The 17,882-nt window shown below is 37.6% G+C and overlaps 1 protein-coding gene across 4 annotated transcripts in view; it reads right to left on the bottom strand.

Annotated features, from left to right (window-relative positions):
• Positions 1 to 17,882, bottom strand: part of LOC122791847 (sodium/potassium-transporting ATPase subunit alpha-2) — an 833,979-nt gene that overhangs the window by 199,132 nt on the left and 616,965 nt on the right. For all 4 annotated transcript variants that reach the window (XM_044059821.1, XM_044059822.1, XM_044059820.1 and 1 more), the window contains exon 13: positions 5,772 to 5,947. In XM_044059821.1, the coding sequence (XP_043915756.1) occupies positions 5,772 to 5,947 (176 nt within the window). The remainder of the gene's footprint in view (positions 1 to 5,771; positions 5,948 to 17,882) is intronic.

Here is a 17,882-nt window from a genome sequence, read left to right as displayed (position 1 = left end):
TCTTACATATGTAAACAAACAAACAAATTAAATAAACGTGTGCATTAATCTACAAGACAAAAAATCATCTAAAATCCAGGCTGAACATTTACATGCTTAGTATTGCATATAATGCAGTATAAAGAGCTAATATGGCTTCCTGTTTAATATCTAATCCATTGCTGGGTCTAAGGCTTTATACTTAATGTATTTTTTGTTATTGCAGGTTATTAAAATAAACGAAAAAAACTGTTGAACCAAAAGAGCGTAACAACGAACAAGAACACTATGAGAGACTACTTCGTAAAATAAACAGACGTTTAATGACTCCAAATTAATGTTAGCGCTTTCGGCTAAATCAAATATTTAGCCTTCCTCAGACAAACAGCAGAACAGGAAATGACATTTCTTAAAATATATGTATAGAACCAATTAAAATAAAGTGCATTTAGTAATTAGTTGTAACTAAGGTTACCTTAAAGTAGTATAATCCATTGCAAACATAAGCCTTGAATAAAGGTAAAGATAGAGTGCCTCTATAGGCATTGCAACGGAACAGCAAGTGATACTTTGTTGCAAGTAACTCCATTCATCAAAATATTTACACAGATGTTAAACTCTATAATTACTGGATTATTTAATCATACAACTTGCTTCATACTTATGTGATGTGTTAAAAATGTTATAAAAACAGTGAATGATAAACTAAAAAATATTTGTGTATATTTTAAATATACAAATGTGGTGCCTGTGCAGAATGCAAATTTATTAGAGTGGGCACTCAGTTCAACATTAAAGATAGGACATATAAAATAAGCAAGCATTACAACTGTGAATCAAAATCTGTGGTATATGCTGCTCTGTGTAGCCAATGTGAAGCTTTCTACATTGGCAAGACAGAGCGTAGATTCAAGACCAGAATACACGAACACATTTATGCTATTAGCAGAAGGGATGTGAACAATGCCCTAGCTAAGCATATTATTAGCAATACAGGGCATTCCTTCAACTTTGTTATACTCCAACAAAGAATGCCAGATCCAATGGGTGGCCCCTGGCAAATTAGGTTAGAGATAGATGAATTGATGTGGCAGGTACGAACTAGAGCACATTTATTACCTGGCATCAATGACAACCTATCAATAAAATGTGTATTAAAATGGTTATCGTGATAACAGATAACACATATAGGGAAGGTCTCTCACATTTGGATATGAAATGGACCCAACATCAATTATTCCCTAACAGAATGCACTAATGTAAAATTGTATTATTTTATGATTATTGTACAGGAATTCTGCGGGCAAAACTAATCAGTATTTTTAATGTTTAAATGTGGAAATAATGTTCCAAATTGTGGAAATATTTTTGGTAACAATTTAAAATATACACAAATATTTTTTAGTTTATCATTCACTGTTTTTATAACATTTTAACACATCACATAAGTATGAAGCAAGTTGTATGATTAAATAATCCAGTAATTATAGAGTTTAACATCTGTGTAAATATTTTGATGAATGGAGTTACTTGCAACAAAGTATCACTTGCTGTTCCGTTGCAATGCCTATAGAGGCACTCTATCTTTACCTTTATTCAAGGCTTATGTTTGCAATGGATTATACTACTTTAAGGTAACCTTAGTTACAACTAATTACTAAATGCACTTTATTTCAATTGGTTCTATACATATATTTTAAGAAATGTCATTTCCTGTTCTGCTGTTTGTCTGAGGAAGGCTAAATATTTGATTTAGCCGAAAGCGCTAACATTAATTTGGAGTCATTAAACGTCTGTTTATTTTACGAAGTAGTCTCTCATAGTGTTCTTGTTCGTTGTTACGCTCTTTAGGTTATTAAAATAAATCCAACTGGACCCTTTGTCAAATCAAGTTAGAAACCTGGTTGTCACTATGTTTGAAACAGAGTTATTTTAACTAATCCATAAAAGTATTGTATAACATTGTCAGAGAAAGCTTGACTGGTTTCAGATAGCCCTCCACAACAACAGCCATTTTTTGATGGATGATATTAGATTGTCAGTCACCTGGACAGATATGATTTCGTCAAACAATTTTGTGTTTTTGAGGGGAAATATTATTGACAAGTTGAAGGGGTGGCAATGGGGTGACAGCAGCCCCTATCCTAACTAATATAATTTTGTGATGGTGGGAGATCACTTAATTTCCCTTTTTAGTTGATTTTTTTAAATATTTGTGTTACTTGGGTGACATATTTCTGATTTGGATAGGAGATATAAGTGAACTTAATGAATTTATTGAGTGAATTAATACCACTACATCCTTTCTAAGATTTACACACACAGTTGAAGAAAATAAAGTATTTGGACATTTTAATTTCTAAAATATTAGTGTTAATTCATATGAATCAACTATTTATAGGAAACCTACCTACTCTAATATTTTTTATTCTATAATTCACGATGCCCCCACTGGCAAAAAAAAAAAAAAAGAATTTGATTAAAGGCCAAATCATTAAATTATCTAGGCTTATTTCTAATGATCAGGATTTTGAAGATGAGACAGAGATACTTCTTTGAGACAGTCACCAAGGCCATAGATGAGGGAAAGGTGGTTCGCACAGCCTACCTTGATCTCGCCAAGGCGTTTGACACCATTCCTCACTCGGGTATTATATAAAAACTCACCAGCCTGAATATAAACCCCTACATCACAAGATGGGTTGCCAACTGGCTTACAGACAGAACTCACATGGTAAGAATAGCGGGCTCCAGGTCTGACTCTAAACCAGTCACAAGTGGTGTCCCGTAAGGCTCGGTTCTGGGACCCCTACTCTTCAGCATATATTTCTCAGAAGTACAAGCAAACACAGGAGGACTGTGGCTAACCAAGTTCGCCGATGACTGCAAACTGTGAGCCATAATTGACTCTCCGGCTGACACGGACATCCTTCAAAAAGGCCTTACTGAGACAGACACTTGGTGTCAAAGTCATGGCATCAAGCTAAATGCCAAAAAATGCATAGTCATCCTGTTTGGGAAAAACAAAACACCCACGAATTACCACATAGGCGACAGCCCCCTTAATACAGAAGAGGTAATAAGAGATCTGGGGACCTAGGTAGATAGTAATCTCTCCTTTGACAATCATATTGCCAAAGTAGTTAGGAAATCCTTCTATGTGGCCCATCTAATTACTAAGGGGTTCGCATCTAGAAATAAAGAGGTTATAGTGCCTCTCTACTCGTCACTCATCAGACCCATCATAGAGTACAATGCCCCATTTGGGATGTACCTCACAAGACATTTCCAACAGCTGGAAAGACCACAAAAGCACCTCACCAAGAGGATCACTGGCCTCAAACATATGTCCTATGCAGCCCGACTGAAAAAACTCTGGCTGTACACAGTGGCATATCGCTTACTCAGAGGTGATCTCTGCCTGACTTACAAAGCCATGTCCAACTCAGAATTGATGGACATGTTCCACCTAAAGAAATCCAAGTCACTGCGAGCCACATGCTCTAGTGAGCTAAACCTCGCCACAACAATAAATAGAACATGCTAGAGGGATAGATTCCTGTCACAGAGACTCCCCATGCTTTGAAACAAAATTCCTAACTACATTAGACAGAGCCCCTCACTAACACTCTTCAAGAGAAGCCTTGACAAGTGGATGGGTAACAGAAAATGCACCTCTGGGATCACTTTATTGGCTCTGCATGACAGAGGCTCAGTTATATAATCAATGGGGCGGCGAAAGACGACACACTCTGGCTAGGCTTATAAATGCCCTCGGGCAGATAGCCTAGTACCTACCTATGAACCTATGTACCTATAAAGCATTTGTCAAGGAGCACTACCTAGCCTTTTTTGATTGATGAATTAATGAATGAGAAAACATCAGGTAGGAATGACAAATACAAACCTTTGCTGAAATTTCCTGATATAGATTTGAATAAAAATAAACAGGATGGTAGGTAGATCACCACTATAGTGTTTGCCTATGATAATAAGGTCGCTGAGGTTAGAGATATTTTGTACAAAAATTGAAAGGCTGCTTTTGATGCCTTTAATCTTAGTGATAAGTCGAATAAGAAACCTAATATAGTTTTCAAGGAGATTTTTGAAATCTTCCTTTGAATTTAATACTGAATCGGCTTATGTGAATAACAGGGTGAATCAGGGAATGAGGGAATGTGCAAATGTAGTTCTTGTACACAATGTCGATTTATCGACATCACTAAAATGTCATGGTAGCCGATGACTCCAGAATTTTAGCTATTAATGGTAGACACAATTGTACTACTAAAGGGGCTGTCTACCTTCTTGTCTCTCCTGTTCTGTATTTCACATTGGTAAAACTGAACAGGCTTTGAGGCAAACAATTTATCAGCATTGCTATGCATTTAGGAAAGAAGATTTTAAAAATACTTTGAGTAAGCATGCTAATAATTGTATGAATTAAAAAAAAGTTATATTTTTGGTTTTAGAAAAGGTATATCCCAATAGTAGGGGTGGTAACTGAAAGGCATTCCTGGAGTACAGGAAACTGTGTTGACAGATCCTTTTGAATGCAATGCAACCTCCAGGTCTTAATGAAATATTATCTATTAATAGCACTCTGATTTTGAGAGTGAAAAGCTATGAATCTTTGTTTTTTTTGCATTTTATATGATGCATTTTATAATAATAGGATTTTACAATTTGATTGAATAATTATTAATACAATGATGACGGGTTGGTTTTAAGTGAATGACATTCAGCATTGTGATGTATTTAGTACATGAAGTACTGGTATGTTTATTCTGATGAAGTCCTGGTATCATTTATGAAAGCACTCAAGTTTTGATTAAAAGTGACAGAAAAAGGACTGGTGTGCATTTGTATATTTTAAAAATGAAAAAAAAAAATAATAATGATTTTGTAAGCAATGATACCCAGTAACACATCGCTGCAGTCTATAGTCATTAATGAGTTCTGGGACAGTAGCTTGGGAGGTGCTGGTCCTAACACCCAGACTGTTCTGGGACTCATTTCGCATATCAGGATATTTACTTGTTGCAAGGGTTAAGTATAATCCCATGTTACACATACCTCATGCTTCTCAGTGATTGCAAATTGTAAGCAAAACGCTGGAACCAGCAAGTCTAAAGTTACATTTACATATTTTACAGTCTGGTTTTAAAACTTTCTAAAATACCATGCTTACAGGTGTGTGTGTGTGTGTGTGTGTGTGTGTGTGTGTGTGTGTGTGTGTGTGTGTGTGTGTGTGTGTGTGTGTGTGTTTGTGTGTGTGTTCATGTGTGCGTGTGAGTGTGTGTGCGTGTGTGTGTGTGTGTGTGTGTGTGTGTGTGTGTGTGTGTGTTTGTGCATGCATACAAGCACAAATGTTTGCTTTTCACACACACACACACACACACACACACACGCACACATTCTTGCTATCAGGTTTGTTCATCAAGTAATGGCACAGTGTAAGGTCCCTCAGTAAATGGTACTACATTCAAAAGATGAATCTTATAGGACCACTCAACTTATAGCAGCAAATAGCTGCAATGTTTAGCTATGAAATTAAAATGCATTTAAGAAAAGGCTTACGTAATTAATACAAAATGCTTTGAGCATTCTCCACCAAAAGGGACACAACAAAATATTGAACTCAGCCAAGACATACCTCAGTGAACCTGAGAGTATGACCACTCACCAGCATGTGCTGAGAATTGTAAACTACCTCAACATTTCCGTCCCATCAACAGAAAGCACACAGACCTACACTTCTACTCACACCATGTGACAGACGAGAAGCTTACCTTAATTCCCGCACTCCTGCATTTGCCAACAGCATCCGGTACAGCGGCACGAGGTGGATCTATCATGGACATGAGACCAACAAAACACAGGTTGTCAATGGGAAAGTTTACTTCATCTGCATTAAACTTGAAGCCACGGGGAAAGTCTGAAGGTGGCAGCTTGTAGTGACAAAAACCTTGAGAGGAAGTAAAACAGAAAAGAAGCAAGTTGGCCCATCAGTCAGAAAGAAATAAAACAATTCAAATCAAGCACTAGAGAACTAAATGGAACACTGGATTTATTAATTACAAACAAAATAAAACAATGTTAACACACTGAACAACATTATAATCTTTACAAAGCAAGCTATACAAAAGTTGGGCTAATAGTTCGCTTTCAGATTTCATGATTCAAAACAATCCCCTGCAGAGGCTTTCTACTATATAAATGTGTGTGTATGCATGTGTGTGTGTATGTGTGTGTGTGTGTGTGTGTGTGTGTGTGTGTGTATGTATATATATATATATATATATATGTGTGTGTGTATATATATGCGTGTGTGCATGTGTGTGTGTGTACGTGTGTGTGTGTGTGTGTGTGTGTGTGTGTGTGTGTGTGTGTGTGTGTGTGTGTGTGTGTGTGTGTGTGTGCGTGTGTACGTGTGTGTGTGTGTGTGTGTGTGTGTGTGTGTGTGTGTGTGTGTGTGTGTGTGTGTGTGTGTGTGTGTGTGTGTGTGTGTGTGTGTGTGTGTGTGTGTGTGTGTGTGTCTGTGTGTGTGTGTGTGTGTGTGTGTGTGTGTGTGTGTGTGTGTGTGTGTGTGTGTGTGTGTGTGTGTGTGTGTGTGTATACATGTGTGTGTATGTGTGTGCATCCCTGTGTGTATGTGCAATTTGACCTTTTAATTACAAATGTGAAATATCATGATGACAAGAACACATTTCATGGTTTACAATAATCACTAATGCAAACAGACAGTTAAAACTGACATTGGGTATTAAATAAATAAATTAATGGGTCATATTATAGCCTTACTAATAACTGTAATATTTCAATGATTGTGCTTTAAGAACACAGTTCTCACTGTAATTCTTATTTTTCTTTTTCCAAAACTAATTCAAACTCTCAACCTTTTCAAGCACATAAAACTCAAAACTGATGAATCTAAAACAAGCATCACAATGTATGTATACGCCATTGTTTTTACTGCATTTAATGGCTTTAATATGTTCACATATAAATGTCTGCAGTTTTAACTATGTGGAAAAGTCAACTTCTATAATAAAAACAATACAGACCATGTGTGCAGTATCACACTTATATCTTCCTTCAGAATCCAAAACTCTAGCGGTAAAGGGACTGACCACACAAGTGCAATCCGTGACCAATAATGCAGAAATACCATCACATATCACTATCTTATCACAAGACATGAAATAGTGTAAATTGCCATGTTTTATTAATAGCAGATCTATAAAACCAAATGCAATAAGCCACAAAGCTCTGCATGATCTAGAAAAGAAAAATATTTTGCAAATAAAAAAAAAGAAAAAAGATAAAAGGAGGTCATTGTCCCACTGTACTCATCCCTCAGACCCATTATAGAATACAACGCCCCATTTGGTATGTACCTCACAAGACATCTGCAACAGATGGAAAGGCCACATAAATACCTCACTAAAAGAATCACAGGCCTAAAGCAGATGCCATATGCTGACCGTCTAAAAAAAACTCCACCTATACTGTCACATATCATCTACTCAGAGGCGATCTCTGCTTAACATACAAGGCCATGTCAAACCCTGAGCTGTTGGACATGCTACACTTAAAGAAATCCCAATCCCTCAGAGCCACACACTCCAGGGATCTAAACCTTGTCATCACAATGAACAAAACATGCTGGAGGGATAGGTTCCTGTCCCAGAGACTCCTCAGACTCTGGAATAGACTGCCCATACACGTCAAGCAGAGCACCTCATTGACCCTCTTCAAAAGGAACCTTGATGATTGGATGGGAGATAGGAAATTCACCCCGGGGATCATGTCAGTCACCCTGCTAGACAGGAGTCCAGAGAAGTAAATATTGTGGGAAGAAATATCCAGGGAATTGTTATGGCTAGGCTTGTATAGGCCCTAGGGCCGATAGCCTAGTACCAACCTATGAACCTATAATCCCTTTATAACCTTTCCCTCGCTATTAGACCCATGCTCCTTAGCTTTGCTCACTGTATAACTAAACCATCATGTAACAGCCCATCTCCTTTATAATCACATGGCTATAACTCTATACCTTATGTCTGCATCCTGTCAAAAAAAAAATACATTGGAGAAGTTTGTCTGTAAACAAATGTTATAACACAAATATGACATATATATATATATATATATATATATATATATATATATATATATATATATATATATATGTATATATATATATATACCTTAACCAGTCCAGTAATGACTAACATGGACCAAGCTCTTCTTTCAAGAACATTTTTTCTAGAGCTGAAGAGGGCTTTTAAAACTATTTACCATACTATTCTCATCCAAAACATCTCCCACTATAGATTCTCTGAAAATGTAACAAAGTGGTTCGCTAGTTATTGACATAATAGATGTTTTCATATGTTGGATAATGGTGCCTCATTACAATTTGGGACAACTAGAAATAACCTGAAGTTCCATGCTTGGTTCTTTATTGCTCTCTTTGTTTATTAATTACTATTTTTAGGTTCTGCCAAACATAAACTGCATGTTTTATATGAACAAAATAGTCTTAACTAACACCCACAAATCATTGCACAACTGGAAGAAGTTCTACAAACCAACTTTGGTCAAATGCAGAATTAGCTATCCTCGAACAAATTATCTGTCCATGTCTTAAAAACAACTAAAATGACTTTGGAATCCCATCAAAGGCTTAATTCTGGGAAGTCTTCTAATCACTGACCCAAAATGGAATCCTCTCTATTTTGCTACATTGCAAAAACAACTAGAGCTTCTACTGGACTAACACCTTAACATCCAACAACACATAGAAATCCAAGCAGATAGCATACTTAACCAGCGTACATTTTTTATAAGTTAGCCCATGTACTTAAAGGATAAGCTAGATAAACCAAACCATCAGTATAATAATCCCTAGAATGGAATTTTCTCTACCACTGATTGCATTATATTCTACATACAATACATGTTTCCTTTAGAAAGTTGAAAGTAAGGATTTATGCTATATCTATGTTTCATATAGAATGTAACACTATTTTCTTACTTAAAACTAACTGGGTACCCATTATGGCAAGAGCTTTCCTGATATTGATTTCACTTAATTTTAAACCACTCAAGAATTTTACCTTCCTTCACTAGGAAATAGGTTAGGACTAAAAATTACTTTCACTGCTGTACGCAACTACAGTAGAATCCAACTTAGTCAGCCATTTTATAATCTAACACGACTGAAAGATTCCTTTCAAAAAATGTACATGTCTTCTAGAACTCTTAACTCCTAGAACATCAGGGAGTAAACAATTGCAAAATTTTTGCAAATCACTAAAAGATCACTTAAAGAAATAATATGAATATTGCTGCTTCAAAGACTATGATTTATCCTCCTTCTAAAAAGGATATAACAAATGTTCTATCTCTACAATCTATTTCCATACAGAAGACATTGATTTAATTGGCATATATTGTAAATCCTGTAGATTTAAATTCTGTAAATACACAAATTCAGTTTTTACAAGTGCTAACATCACAATTCCATTTTTGCATTTACAATAGGTAATATATTACCATTTACTTCATGAGTATTAAAATGCCAAAGCTTACACATACCATAAAAAAACACAGAAAGACAAAATTACCTGTCAATAACATGATATAAATAATTAATAACATAGTAAATAATGCATATAATAATAATAATCATTAGTGTTCTAAAAATTTAAAACTCTGAAAAACATGCCCTTCCTAGCTGTCAAAAGACGCTCCTAAAATGATGGTATTATAGAGTGCTTCTAAATTACAGCTGCATCACATGCTCAAATCAGGGGAAAATAGCTAATTCCAGAGGAGCGTGGCAAGGCAACAAAGATCCTGCTTAAAGTGTCAAGGTAAGCCTTTACAGCAAGCAGCCGCTAGCAGGGATACAGGGACAGAGCAGCTCTTCCAGACAGACAGGAACCAGTTTATGTAGGGCACAGAAGATGAGTAGAGGAACTCAGGCATATATGTGGCTGCAACCAGTGGTCAAAACAAAGGATGCAGCACAGGCTGGATATGGCATATGCAAGGAGTGTCAAGTCAACAAGCTGGCTGCTCATTTCTGTACCTACTGCAGGTGGGCCAGATCAGCATCTAATTTTCCAAGGTACATGGTGCTGCAATTGTCCAGACTGAACAGTTCCAGAGTATCAATCATTGCACTGAACTCTGAAGGTGGTACAAAGTATTTTTGATCCTGGCTATAATTTTCAGATGTGAATAAGAAGTTCTAATGGCAGGTGAAACCTTGTAGATAAATATGAATCTGTCATCTAAGGCAATGTCTAGATCATGAAGGTTGAGCACAAATTCCATTTGGTTCCTCACATATGTAGCCAACAGCAAGAACAAATGAAGTTGTGATGGACCAGTAGCATGCACCAGAGTGGCTTTATTCTTAACTGAGTTGAGTTTTAAAATGGATACTGGACATCCAGTCAAGAATCAAATCAAAGCAGTCCACTAAAGGCTAAAAATCCAGCATGCTTCTGGAAGAGAAGGACAGCTATTGGTTGCATGTAGTTCCAGGGATGTTATTTTCCCCCTTTACTCAACCCTCATTGGGGCAATCATTGAATATAATGTCCCCTTTGGCATATATCTGTCCAGGTATATGCAACAACTGGAACACACACACACAAGACGTAAACAACATGCGTATATGGACCAAGACGTAAACAACATGCGTATATGGACCAAGACGTAAACAACATGCGTATATGGACCAACTGAAAGCCCTGTCACTATTCTCAGTATCCTACAGACTGCTAAGAGGTGACCTATGTTTGGCATATGAGGCATCCTCTGATCCATTACTGATGGATTGGGTCTATATCAGAACATCAAAGTATTAAAACTTTGAATGTTCTGATATCGAACACTATTCAGCAAACGCTAAGAATAGCGTAGCTGCAGAACAGCAAATTCTTTCCTCGGGAAAGAATTTGGTTGGCCGTTTCTGTGGCTTCGCTATTCTTAGCGCTGTGGTGGAAAGTTACGGGTTGGGTTCAGGTAAGTGTGCGATTGTCTATACGTTAGGGTTAGGGATGGGTTAAGTGAGTTAGGGTTAGGGCGTGGGTTACGTGTGTGTGCGATAGTGACAGACTTTAGGATTAAGGGCGGTTTAAGTGAGTTAGGGTTAGAGCGCGGGTTAGGTGAGTGTGCGATAGTGACGGACCTTAGGGTTAGGGTTTGGGTTAAGGTAAGTGGGTAGATAGTAGTGTATGTTTAGTTTAGTGTAGCGTTAGATGTAGGAATTTAAGTGGATGTGTGTGGTTGCTGTTTGTTTGATGCACTTGTGTTGTGTGTATGTTTTGGAGCAGCAAATTTTTTCCATGGGAAAATAATTTGCTGTTCTGGATGTTCGATATTTTCATGTTTAGATGTTTTGCGGCCGATGAAATAGCGTTCGCTATTTTCATCTTTCGATAACGTGATATAAATGCGATGGATTTACTGCACATCAGCAAGTCAAATGGCATCAGAAATACTCGGTCTAGGGATCTAGACTTCTGCAACACCACCAGAATGGTTTGGAGGGAGAGGTCTATCTTGCAGAGGATACCTCTGCTCTGCAACAGAGTCTCATCCACACAAATCAAAGTCTATCCCTGTCCATATTCAAGCACAACTTGAATCTATGGATGGGAAAGAGAAAATGTACCCCAGGACTGTCCTCTGCACTACTAATGGTTAGAAGCAGCTCCTAAATGCTTTATCCCAGGCACGTGTCCCCTCAAATTATCTATGGTATGATCCCTGTTATTTTCACTGTGGTAATATATAATTATTGACCATGGAATGGGTAAGGCCAGTCTCTAAACAAATAGGAATAGGTTAATTTGAGCACAAAAGGGAAACTGGCTAAGTTCAAAATGGCCTTCAAGCATACCTCTCAACTGTGCAGATTTTTGCAGAATGTCTAGATTTTTGCCTCATATTTTTGGTCCTCACTTCATAAAATTGTTTTTTTACTGGCAAATTAGTGGCAAATCATTAAAGACTGAAGTTATAAAATAATGACAGTCATTTGAGTTTCAGACTTCATACCCTTCAGAAAATTCATGCTAATGCAAAACCTCTTATTCTATCAACTTTCTAAGTTTGTAAGAGCAATATTTAAAAATTGTCACTATTTTTGGTCCTTTGTTCCACTTTTATTTATGGCTTTGTCCAGATTTCTTGCTTTAAGAGGTTGAGAGGTATGCTCAAGGACAGCTACACTAGTACTTACCTATGAAGATATAGTTGAATATTATATGCAAAAGACTGAGAACAAATACCTCTGATAACCATGGCCTCTGTAGATCAACCCGTGTGTATGTCTCTTTAAGAAGCTATCCAAGGGCTTGCACAAGTGTATAAATACTGAGCATGTGCGAGCCTGACTGCCATTTTGTAGTAAGCTGTTGAGATGTGAACATATGTATGTAAGGTTTGTCTGTTAGCCATTTTGTTTGTATTTTATGATGCTGCTGTCCATCCTGATGTATTTCTATGTATTAAAGCATCTAAACATAATACCCCATCTGCTTGTCATCTATGTGAGAAAGAGAGACGAGTGACATGGTGCCAGAAGTAGTATATCTAAAGGACATGAAGTTAGAGGCGGCATGGCTAAAACGACTTAAGGCACTTGCTAGGAAGTGGTGGAATATAAAAGAGTGAATCATCCCAAAAATGTGCAAAACTTTGCAAAACAGGTCAGAAACTAATTTCAGATATTAAAACTTGCTCAGCACTATTTCTTTTCATAAAATATGAAACAAGGCATACAGAACATTTTAAATGATTTTCACATAAACCAATATGTACGATATTGATAAAAATATTCAAATTACTCCAGAAAATGTTTGAAATAAACTCCAAATTGCATAAAATGAATTAAATAAGGGGAAATTACCCCATTTTCACAAAGCATGTATTTTTTGTATTAAGCAAAGATATCCGAGTTATTAGAAGTGTATAAAGTGTTCGAATGTTTGTGCAGTGTTACATTAAAGCTATTTCGCAAAGTACAGTATTTCAAAGAGTTTATTGTGCATTTGTGTGTTATTACAAGCTCAAAAAACAGTTTGTTCATACATAACTAGAAGGGCCATATTTTCAGTGTGTTTGTGTATACCTTGTGGGCATGGCAGATGGATTTCAAAAACCCAGTGCACTTGTGTTTGTCAGTAATATTGCTGAGAACTGGAGAGTGTTTGAGCAGGAGTATGACATTTTCATACAGGCTGCATTTTGTGATAAAGATGACCATAAAAAAGGCATTTATTCTACTTAATTTAGCTGGGTCAGAAGCCATACAAAGGGAACATTCATTTGTGTATACAACTGTTATCTATGCTGGAGAGAGGGAAAACCATCATATTGTTGTACCAGCTGAGTCACGGCAGGTCCTGAGTGCTTAAAACGTAAATTTAGAGAAATGCGTAACTCCCAACAAATGTTACAATGGAAAGGCACTTATTTTACACAAGGGGTCAAAGGGCCTGGTGAAACTTTTGCAACATATATAACTGACCTGAGGAAATGTGCAGATTTGGTGATTTAAGGGATGAGTTGATAAAATACAGACTTGTGTATGGTATAAAAGATGATGCTGTGAGAAAGATTTTGCTTCACAACAGTGATTTAACTTTGAATAAGGCCACTGAGATTTGTCAGACATACGAGCGCACAGAAAAGCACACAAATATGCTTACAAATGAGAACAGTTCTAGAAGGCACAGTGATAAAGCTCATGTTAATAGTATGCAGCACATTATTAAAAGAAACAGGCCCAAGCACATAGCAGCAACTGTAGCCCCTGCAGCACTCACTGGTAAACCCCAGAGCTTTCTAGCAAATTCCAGAGTTTGATAAGACCCAGTGAAGCATAAGAATGAGTCAGCAAATTCAAAGCATGGGCCCCAACCCAGTTTCCTTGCCAACTGTCGTAACTGTGGTTGAAGTCATGAATCTAAATGGGAAAAATGTTTAGCTTTTGGTCAGCAATGCCACAAATGCAATAAACTGAATCATTTCAAAAGGTTTTGTAAATCAAAAGGCCCATATTCTTTTATTAAAAGGGAACATTTTAAGAAATTACTTGATCAATTTGAGAGCTGCAATCCTACTCTTTATGTTGATGGTGTGTCAGTGCTTCATGAAACAGTCAAAGCAGTAGATTTAAGGGCAAAGAATGAAGTATTTTGTACTGTTTGGAGAGATGGCAAACCCATAGAGCTCTAAGCTGATACAGGTTCTAAGTGCAATGTTATGTCAGCAGAAACATTTACCAGAGTATGTAAAGGTGAAAGGCTTAATTTGGCAAGGTGTGCAAAGTTTGTTGTTTATGGAGGTGAAAAAAATTCAAACCAAAGGCTTAGTAGTGCTTTCATGTTACTCTGCTGGAAGAAGCTACGACTTATTATTTTATGTGGTCAAGAGGCATGTCCAGTCATTACTAGGGCTCAGAGACATTTTGAAAATGGGACTGCTTTCATTTAATAAGGAAGTCCACCAAGTTAGCTTAAAAGACCACTACTCTAATTTTCCCCAGTACATTTTTTCTACCTATGCTGATCTTTTCAAAGGTAAACTAGGCAAATGTCCAACTGTGTACTCCATCAAGTTAGACCGAGAGGTCAGGCCAGCACGTAAAGTTCCAATAGCCATGCAGGCAAGAGTCAAAGCCGAGTTAGATAAAATGGTGTGACAAGGTATGATTTGCCAGTCAAAACTCCAAATAAATGGGTATCTTCCATGGTGGTAGCTCATAAGAAAAGCAGAGATGACATGACCCATGATGTTTGAATAAAGCACTAAAAAGACCTCATCATCCAATGCGCACAGTTGAAGAAGTCGCAGCCTTGATGTCAAATGCCACTATTTTTTCTGTCTAAGATGCAAAGAGTTCATTTTGGTAAATTCAGCTTGACAAAAAATCAATATTGCTCACTACATTCAGTGCTCTGTTTGGCATGTACAGATGTTTGAGAATGCCATTTGGGATAAATTCTGCAAATAAAGTCTTTCAGCGTGCAATGGAGCAAATTTTTTCTGGGTATCCTTGTGCTATTACAGTGCACGACATACTAGGAGGAGGTCAGGATGAAGCTGAGCATGACAGAAACCTCAGAAAAGTTCTAGAAAGGGCACGTCAAGTGAATCTGAAGCTCAACCCACAGAAATGCAAATTCAGGCTACAAGAGGTTACTTATGTTGGTCATTTATTTACTAGTACAGGCTTATGACCAGACCCTTCAAAGCAAACAGCCCTTCTTGAAATGCCAGCTCCAAACAACGTTCAAAACCCTGCAACATTTTCTTGGTCTGGTTAACTACCTAAGCAAGTTCATTCCAGACTTGAGCCAACTTTCAGCACCACTCAGAGAGCTGACAAGTAAAGATGTATCCCGGTCATGGTTAGAGCAATACCAAAGAGCATTTGAAGTCCTGAAACAGAGAATTGCTAGTCCACCAACTCTCAGATACTATGATGTTCACAAGCCAGTGACACTTTCCTGTGATGCTTCGAAATTTGGTCTTGGTGCAGCCATTTTACAAGAGCATCAACCTGTTGCTTACACATCGAGAACTCTTACCCAAACTGAGATGCAGTATGCCCAGATCGAGAAAGAGCTTTTGGCAGTTGTGTTTGCATATTTGAAGTTCCATGATTATGTTTATGGTAGACCTATCCAGATTGAAACAGACCACCAACCTCTAGGCACTATCTTGAGAAAGCCCATGCATTCAGCTCCAACCTGACTGCAATGTATGATGCTGAAATTGCAAAAGTATAATTTCAATCTTGTCTACAAGAAAGGCAAACTTCTTTGTCTTGCTGATACATTGCCCAGATCATCCAGAAACAGCACAGAACAGCATGAGAATGAGAACCTCGATTCTGAAGTCATGGAAGTGAGAAATTTTTCTTCCATACTTCTTGATGAGTTGAGAGATCACACAGTCACAGATCCAGTTTTACAAAGGCTCAACCACTTTATCAATCAAGGATGGGTGTCAAAGTAATCTGGTTTACCTTAATAAGTACAACCTTATTTTCCATACAGAGATGATATTTTGGCTGACAAAGGTATCATTATGAAAGGTCCAAAAGTAACTGTTCTAAAGTCTTTACAACAAGAGAACATTACTATCTTGCATCGTGGTCACACATGAATCGACTCTACCAAAATAAGGATGAGAGGACTAGTATTTTGGCCTTCTATGTCACAAGACATTGAGATAGCACTTTTATCTTGGGCAGTGTGTAATAGTGCAAAACTGCATCAACAGAAAGAACCACTTCAGCTGAGAGTAAGTAGACTCTTACTCCAATTGGTTTGAGATTGACCTACTTCCTAAGCCAGCATCCAGTACTGTCATTACTAAGATGAAGCATCATTTTGCAGTCCATGGTAGTCTTCACAAAGTTATTTCTGACAATGCCATACAGTTTACTAGCCAACAGTTTAAAAGATTTGCTGAAGAATGGGACTTTACTCATGTTGCAAGTAGCCCAGAGTACCCGCATTCAAATAGTTTGCAGAATGTGCAGTTCAAAGTGCAAAATAGTCACTAGAGAAGACAAAATGAGATAATAGTGAATCTCTCGAATCTCAGAAATGCTGCTCATGATAAACATCTTGGTTCACCTGCTCAGAGACTTCTGTCGAGACAAACCAGAACCACATTACCAATCAGTAGTCAATTGTTGGTTCCATGTGTCAAGAACAACAGATAGTGAAAGCCAATCTGTTGAAGAAGCACCTAACCCAGAAGTCCTTCTCCGATAAAATCAGCAAGCCACTCAATCTATTAGGAGAAGGAGAAGTGGTAAGGATGCTAACGTCCAAAGGTTATGATCAGATTGGTGTTGTGAACAATATTTGCTCAGAGATGAGATTATACATTGTGGAATCACAAGGAGCAGTCTTTAGGCAGAATTAGAAACATTTGAGACTGGTGTCCAGGCCTAAACCACAGCACATAGCCTGTGAGAAAGACTCTATCTCAGAATGAGTTGCCCGGTGTTCCAATTTCAGAGGAAGTTCCTGTGATGAATGCAGAAGTTCCTGATACAAGTTGTGCACAGCAGACTCCCTGTTGCTAAATTTGGTCCAGATTGTTATGTTACGAGATATGGTGGCGTCTCTAAACCCTGCAACAGATATGAAGCAACCTGGACATGAACACTGTGTTTTGTTTCTAATGTATATAGTGATGCATGTCTAACTCTGATACTGTTTTACAAAGGACAATCTTTTTAAGAGGGAGGATGTATATCAATGTGTGTGTGTGTATTCCTTTAAGAAGCATCAAATGGCTTGCACAAGTGTATAAATACTGAGCACATGCAAGCTGGACTGCCATTTTGTAATAAGCCTTTGAGATGTAAGCATGTATGTATGTAAGGTCTGTCTGTTAGACAGTTCATTTGTATTTTACGATGCTGCTATCCATCCTGATGTGTTTCTATGTATTAAAGCATCTAAACATAATACTCCACCTGCTTGTCATCTATGTGAGAAAGAGGGACGGGCAACAGCCTCCTTAAGCAGTAAGATATAGAGCATACACAATAAAAAGGCCAAAATCAAGTCCTTGCATACACTACATTCCATGGAGTGTGAAACAGAATAATGTAAACCAGCTGACAACCTGTGTGGTACAATCAGAAAGGTAAGAGTCAAGCCATTCAAGGTCAACACCTGATAGTCTACAGTGCAGCCTCAGCTGATCTGTCAGGATCCCAGCTCTACCATGCCAAAGATCCTGAGAGATCAAGTATGATCAGGATGGAACATTTACACTGATCTCTTACCATCAAGAGGTCATTAACCACTCTAATGAGGACAGACTTTGCATCATATGTTAAT

This window comes from Protopterus annectens, chromosome 17.part0, assembly GCF_019279795.1.
Source record: "Protopterus annectens isolate FY-2018-M chromosome 17.part0, PAN1.0, whole genome shotgun sequence".
NCBI lineage: Eukaryota > Metazoa > Chordata > Ceratodontiformes > Protopteridae > Protopterus > Protopterus annectens.
Note: the sequence above shows the minus strand (reverse complement) of the source record. Positions and strands in the feature narration are given on the sequence as shown.